The following is a 7,314-nucleotide window of genomic DNA, read 5'->3' on the forward strand; positions in this document are numbered from 1 at the left end:
GGAGACAAACAAATGGAAGAATATTCCACCATCACGGATTGGAAGAATCAATATCGTGAAAATGGCCATACTGCCCAAGGTAAATAATAGATTCAATGCCATCCCCATCAAACTACCAATGACTTTCTTCACAGAACTGGAAAAATCTGCTTTAAAGCTCATATGGAACCACAAAACGGCCCCCACTGCCAACATATTCCTAAGCCAAAAGAACAACGATGGAGGCATCAAGCTGTCCGACTTCAAGCTACAGTAGAAGGCTACAGTAACCAAAGAGCATGCTATCGGTTGCCGTTTTGGTTACCGTAGACCAATGGAACAGAATAGAGCCCTCAGAAATAATACGACACATCTACAACCATCTGATCTTTGACCAACCTGAGAAAAACAAGAAATGGGGAAAGGATTCCCTATTTAAAAAATGGTGCTGGGAAAACAGGCTAGCCATATGTCGAAAGCTGAAATCGGATCCCTTCCTTACACCTTGTACAAAAATTAATTCAAGACAGAAGAAAGACTTAAATGTTAGATCTTAAACCATACAAACCCTAGGAGAAAACCCAGCCAATACCATTGAGGACACAGGCATGGGCAAGGACCTCATGTCTAAAACGCCAAAAGCACTGGCAACGAAAGCCAACATTGACAAACAGCATCTAATTACACTAAAGACGTTCTGCATAGCTAAAGAAACTCCCATGAGAGTGAACAGGCATCCTGCAGAAAGGGAGAAAATTTTTGCAATCTACTCATCTGACAAAGGGCTAATATCCAGAATCTACTAAGAACTCAAACAGAGTTACAAGAGAAACCAAACAAGCCCATCAACAAGTGGGGGAAGGATATAAAGAGACACTTCTCAAAAGAAGACATTTATGCAGCCAACAGACACATGAAAAAATGCTCATCAACACTGGCCATCAGAGAAATGCAAATCAAATCCGCAATGAGATATCATCTCACACCAGGTAGAAGAGCGATCATTAAAACGTCAGGAAACAACAGGTGCTGGAGAGGTAGTGGACAAATAGGAACACTTTTACACTGTTGGTGGGACTGTAAACTAGTTCAACGGTAGTGGAAGATAGTGTGGTGAATCCTCAAGGATCTCGAAATAGAAATACCTTTTGACCCAGCCATCCCATTACTGGGTATATATACCCATAGGATTAGAAATCATGCTGCTAAAAGGACACACGCAGACGTATGTTTATTGCGGCACCATTCACAGTAGCAAAGACTTGGAACCAACCCAGATGTCCATCAATGATAGACTGGATTAAGAAAATGTGGCACAAATACACCATGGAATACTATGCAGCCATGAAAAAGCATGAGTTCATGCCCTTTGGAGGGACACGGATGAAGCTGGAAACCATCATTCTTAGCATACCATAGCAAGGACAAAAAAACCAAACGCCGCATGTTCTCATTCATAGGTGGGAATTGAAGTATGAGAACGCTTGGACACAGAAAGGGGAACATCACACACCGGGGCCTGTCATGGGCGTGGGGAGGGGGAGGGATAGCATTAAGAGATATACCTAATGTAAATGACTAGTGAATGGGTGCAACACACCAACCAGGTGAATCTTGGAAGGCAAAAGCTACTGAATTTAGCGAATTTGTGGAGGCATTCCCAGAAATCAGCCAGGTGAAGTATCACACAACCGAAGACTGCACCACTCCTCTAAGGCAGCACTATGCGGCAAACCCAGACGGCCACTCTTCTCACCCCTCCTCCGTTGGCTGTTCTGGGTAATGTGGTTCAAAAGTCACCTAGGCAACTGCAAAAATAGCTGAAATGGAGTAAGGGCTTCAGGCTGGTGACTAGCAGAGGTCCACCTGACCCCCGTAAGCTGCTGAACAAGAAGGGCTGCCAGAAGTGTCCCCCTAGGGAATTTGGTGGAGACGAAGACCCGCTCACTGGACAAGGGTTCCTCCCAGGAGACGCCCGAGCGGAAGAAACGGGCTGTGAGCCACGCCCTTTCACCCTCCGCTACCCCGCCCTGGGCTGGTGAAGGTGCGCGTAAGGATGAGGACTACTGAGCCCTGAAGAAATAAATCCTTCCCCTTTGACCCCAAGGAGGATTGCCTGTGAGGATCTTCAACGAGTCTACCCGTGTCTAGACACGGGAGCAGGTCTGTCCGGCACAGCACCTCCCTCAAGGAGGAGAAGAGTGAGGAGAAAGGAAACTCAAGTCTGACCATTCTGTCCTGGGAGAGAAGAGGAGGATCTCATCTCTCATCTGTCCAAGCATGGCAAGGAGACTTTCTCTCATCTTTCCAAGCAAGATGACTTTTTACAATTAGGAAACAAAAAGAATTTAGAAGGCATGAAAGCAGCCCGTAAGGTGCATTCCTAAGGACTGCCCATTGAAACTGACAAAATTGCCCTTGTTTGATGAGAGGAATGAGCAGAGCACTGAGGTGGTGAACAGGGATCTAGTGAGACTTTCCCAGCATGTTTCTACCAAAGCTTTCTCTAAGCTTCTCGGAACACTCTCCTAATAAGCAGATGTTTGGCCCTTCAGAAAGTCAACAAGCAAAATGCCTTGAGTGTCCCAAAACACTGATGCCATGATGTTGGCTCCTGACTGGCCTCCTTTTCCTTTGACTGGACCACTGCCACCTCTCGGTAGCCGTCGCTTTGATGATGCTTTGCCTTCGAGGTCATATTGGTAAAGCCACGTTCCAACTTCCGGTTACAATTTGTCAGAGGGATGCGTCAGGATCGTGATCCCTCCTGTTTAAAATTTCCACTGATAGCTCTCGTCGTAACTGCAGCTGATCTGGGCACAGTGGTTTTCACAGCCACTGCAGGATTCATCTCCCACATCTTCTCACCTCTTCTTGAAACAAGCTATACATTCGTAAAGAGTTCATTTCTTTGGGGTAGTGTCCTTAGAAGCTTTTGTTAAAACATCAATGATTTCTTCATTCTTCCACCCAAGCTTCACCAGAAATTTGATGTTTGCTCTTGCTGCAATTTTCGTGGAATTCATGTTGCTCTGATAGGAGTCCTTTTCAGTGGATGTCTCATCCTTCTCAGTGCCTCAAACTAGATCTAGTTCAGAAAGGTTATAAGAAGTTCGGACAAGCTTATCTGAGTGCAAACCAGTGGAAACCCATGCATAGTTTCTTCACCACGTGCATTTTCTATGAACCTTTTGAAGAACCCCTGTGTTGAACATTGCCCAAGTCGTGGGAGAGAAGTGGGTGCGGTCCACTTCCTGTCCTCAATTTGCCCTCAGCGGAGGAGTGCACAGAGCAGGGAAACGCAACCCCAGAGAGATCCTGCCCTGCAGCATGCAGCGGACTGCTGGCCCAGTCCTGGCTCCATGGGGTGCTGTGTGGGCCCAAGCAAGTTGACCAAACTCCCTGACGCTGAAATGAATCCTAGGTGGCCCAATTCCAGTAGCCATGATAGGACTGCCCTGCAGGGACAGTTAATTAACTGAGGAAAAGCAACCTAGCTCCAAGGTTAGCAACCAGGAGTTCCAGTTGATTCCATTAGTGCACCCCTTGAGGCATTCCCAAGCTGGAGTCTGGTGGAAGATGAGGCTCAGTGTGATTGGATGGAAGCACCAACCTATCAAGGAGAAGTCCCACCCACTGTGCCCTGTGCGTCTATAAAGGCGACGGGTGGCGGGGGCGGCACTCATTGAAGCCGCCAGTTGGGAGAGGAGCAGAGACAGGCCGGTGCTCCCGAAGGCAGCAAGATGTTGCGAGCCACAGCTCCCTGCTGGTTCCCACCTGGATACCCAGAAGCTAAGAAGGTGGCCGAGGAGGCGGCCCTGGAGGCAAGAAGCCGCCAGTTGGGAGCGGAGCAGAGCCAGGCCGGTGCTCCCGAAGGCAGCAAGATGTTGCGAGCCACAGCTCCCTGCTGGTTCCCACCTGGATACCCAGAAGCTAAGAAGGTGGCCGAGGAGGCGGCCCTGGAGGCAAGAAGCCGCCAGTTGGGAGCGGAGCAGAGCCAGGCCGGTGCTCCCGAAGGCAGCAAGACGTTGCGAGCCACAGCTCCCTGCTGGTTCCCACCTGGATACCCAGAAGCTAAGAAGGTGGCCGAGGAGGCGGCCCTCGAGGCTCCAGAATTCCCCCTGCCCTCTCATCAGCCTGCCCAGAGCTTCGGGCTCCGGGTGCCCCAGATGCACAACCAGGCCTCCGCATTTGTGGACATCCAGGCGGAGCCCCAGAACAGGGGTCCGGCGGTGCCCCCAGCGTGTCTCAAGATGGTGACGGAGGCGTCCTACTTCCCTGCGCAGAGGGGATCGGCCTGCTGCTTGCCAGCCGCCCCAAGGCTGACAGAGAGGCCCTCGGGAGTCCGCATCTCAGCCCCCAGGAAGAGGAAGACGATCGCCCACGCTTCCAGCCCTTGCTTGGTCACAGGTTGCACAGATGCCAAGAGAACCCGGGTGGCCAGCAGCAGCCAACGCTCCAGTGGCTCCAAGGTCGGCAGACAGCCAGGGAAGACGCGCAACAGGTCAGGGATGGCATGCAAGACCACCACCACCATCAGCTCTAAGCGAATCGTCCGTCGTCCATCCCTACCGAGTTTGAAGAAACCTATTATCCTCCGAAGGTCTGGGTGCCAAGTCCCCACCGTCCTCCGCCGAGGCTATCTCCAACTGTTCACCGAAGAGTGTCTCAAGTTCTGCGCCTCCAAGCAGGAGGCCGTGGAGAAGGCGCTGAACGAGGAGAAGGTGGCCTACGACTGCAGCCCCAACAAGAACAGGTACCTGAACGTGGTCCTGAACACCCTCAAGAGACTGAAGGGCCTGACCCCCAGCTCCATGCCGGGCCTCAGCAGGGCCGCCCTGTACAGCCGCCTCCAGGAGTTCCTGCTCAGCCAGGACCAGCTCAAGGAGAACGGCTACCCCTTCCCGCACCCCGAGCGGCCCGGAGGCGCCGTCCTCTTCACTGGCCAGGGGAAGGGGCCCGGCGACTCCTCCTGCAGGGTCTGCTGCCGTTGTGGCACCGAGTACCTGGTGTCCTCCTCGGGCCGCTGTGTACGCGACCAGTTGTGTTATTATCACTGGGGGCGGGTCCGCTGGAGCCAGGTGGCTGGAGGCCGGGTTAGCCAGTACACCTGCTGTGCAGCTGCTCCTGGCTCTGTGGGCTGCCAGGTGGCAAAGCAGCACGTGCGGGACGGCCGCAAGGACAGCCTCGATGGCTTCGTGGAGACCTTCAAGAAAGAGTTGTCCAGAGACGCTTATCCAGGAATCTACGCCTTGGACTGTGAGATGTGCTACACCACGCATGGCCTAGAGCTGACCCGCGTCACCGTGGTGGACGCCGACATGCGAGTGGTGTACGACACCTTCGTCAAGCCCGACAACGAGATCGTGGACTACAACACCAGGTTTTCCGGAGTCACCGAGGCCGACGTCGCCAAGACGAGCATCACCTTGCCCCAAGTGCAAGCCATCCTGCTGAGCTTTTTCAGCGCCCAAACCATCCTCATCGGGCACAGCCTGGAGAGCGATCTGCTGGCCCTGAAGCTCATCCACAGCACCGTGCTGGACACGGCCGTGCTCTTCCCGCACTACCTGGGTTTCCCCTACAAGCGTTCCCTCAGGAATCTCGCGGCCGACTACCTGGGACAGATCATCCAGGACAGCCAGGACGGCCACAACTCCAGCGAGGACGCAAACGCCTGCCTGCAGCTGGTGATGTGGAAGGTCCGACAGCGTGCCCAGATCCAGCCACGCCACCGGTCCGCCTCTCCCGCCGCCCTGGCCTGTCCTTGGCCCCAGGCACCTTCCACAACCGCCATTAGTCCCCAGAGCTCACCCTGTCCACCTCGCCGCAAGGCCAAAGAAACCGGAGCAGTCGACGGCAGGAGAGGGCAAAAAGGCAAGAGTAACCCCAACCGGCCACTCCCAGTCCCCCGGAATCCCTGCCGCGGACCCTCGGGCCTGTCCCCATCCCTCTGCCCTTCCCAGACCTCTGTCCTTCCACTAATCGCCTCCCGCAGCACCGAGCCGCCACTCCCAGTCCCCCGAGTCCCTGCCGCGCCCCCTCGCGCCTGTCCACATCCCTCTGCCCATCCGAGACCTCTGTCCTTACACCACTAGCCACCCCACGTGGGACTTCCATGGCCTCTGAGTACAAGGCCAGCCCCCCGGCCCACCAGCTTTATGAATGTGTGCTTACCTGTTTTTCTCGAGAGGCACCACAGTGAGGTGGGTGAAGCACTTAGGCTCTGGAGTTAGATATCTGGGTTCAAGGCCAAATTCCACCACTTACTAGGTTTCTAATATTGCACAGATAATGTCTTTGCGCTTCTACCTTTTGATCTTTAAAGTGTGATCAAAAGAGACTTAGACTCCCACATCATAATAATGGGAAACTTTAACAGCCCTCTGTAAACATTAGACAGACCAACGAGACAGAAATCGAAAAAGGATATCCAGGAATTGAACTCAGCTCTGCACCAAGCGGACCTAGGAGACATCTACAGAACGCTCCACCCCAAATCGACAGAATATACATGCTTCTCAGCACCACATCACACTTATTTCCACATTGACCACATAGTTGGAAGGAAAGCACTCCTCAGTAAATGTAAAATAACAGAAATTACTACAAACGGTCTTTCAGACCACATTGCAATCAAAGTAGACCTCAGGATAAAGAAACTCACTCAAAACCGCTCAACTGCATGGAAACCGGACAACCTGCTCCTGAATGAGTACTGGGTACTTAAGGAAATGAAGGCAGAAAGAAAGATATTCTCTGAAACCAATGAAAACAAAGGCACAACATACCAGAATCTCTGGGTCACATTTAAAGCAGTGTGTAGAGGGAAATTTATAGCACTAATTGCCCACGAGAGAAAGCAGGACAAATCAAAAATGCATACCCTAACATCACCATTAAAAGAATGAGAGAAGCAAGAGCAAACACATTCAAAAACTAGCAGAAGGCAAGAAATAACTAAGATCCGAGCAGAACTGGTGGAGATAGAGACACAATAAACCCTTCAACAAATCAATGAATCCAGGAGCGGGTTTTTTGCAGTGATCAACAAAATTGATAGAGCACTAGCAAGACTAAGAAACAAGAAAAGAAAGAAGAATCAAACAGATGCAGTAAAAAATGATAAAGGGGATATCACCACCGATCCCACAGAAATACAAACTACCATCAGACAATACTATCAGCACCTCTAAGCTAATGAACTAGAAAACCTAGAAGAAATGGATAAATTCCTGGACGCATACAACCTCCCCAGAGTAAACCAGGAAGAAGTTGAATGCCTGAGTAGACCACTAACAGGCTCTGAAATTGAGGCAATAATTAACAGCCTAT

The 7,314-nt window shown here is 51.6% G+C and overlaps 1 protein-coding gene across 1 annotated transcript; it reads left to right on the plus strand.

Moving 5' to 3' along the window:
- Positions 1-3,722: 3,722 nt before the first annotated feature.
- On the plus strand, positions 3,723-5,741 carry LOC134810770 (putative exonuclease GOR; the record flags this gene model as incomplete). The annotated part of the gene is made up of 1 exon (XM_063816808.1): positions 3,723-5,741. A coding segment is annotated over exon 1 (2,019 nt), but the record flags the coding sequence as incomplete, so codon positions are not given.
- Between the last annotated feature and the right edge of the window lie 1,573 nt (positions 5,742-7,314).

The sequence above is a fragment of the Pan troglodytes genome, chromosome 7 (assembly GCF_028858775.2).
Source record: "Pan troglodytes isolate AG18354 chromosome 7, NHGRI_mPanTro3-v2.0_pri, whole genome shotgun sequence".
NCBI classification, from domain to species: Eukaryota; Metazoa; Chordata; class Mammalia; order Primates; family Hominidae; genus Pan; species Pan troglodytes.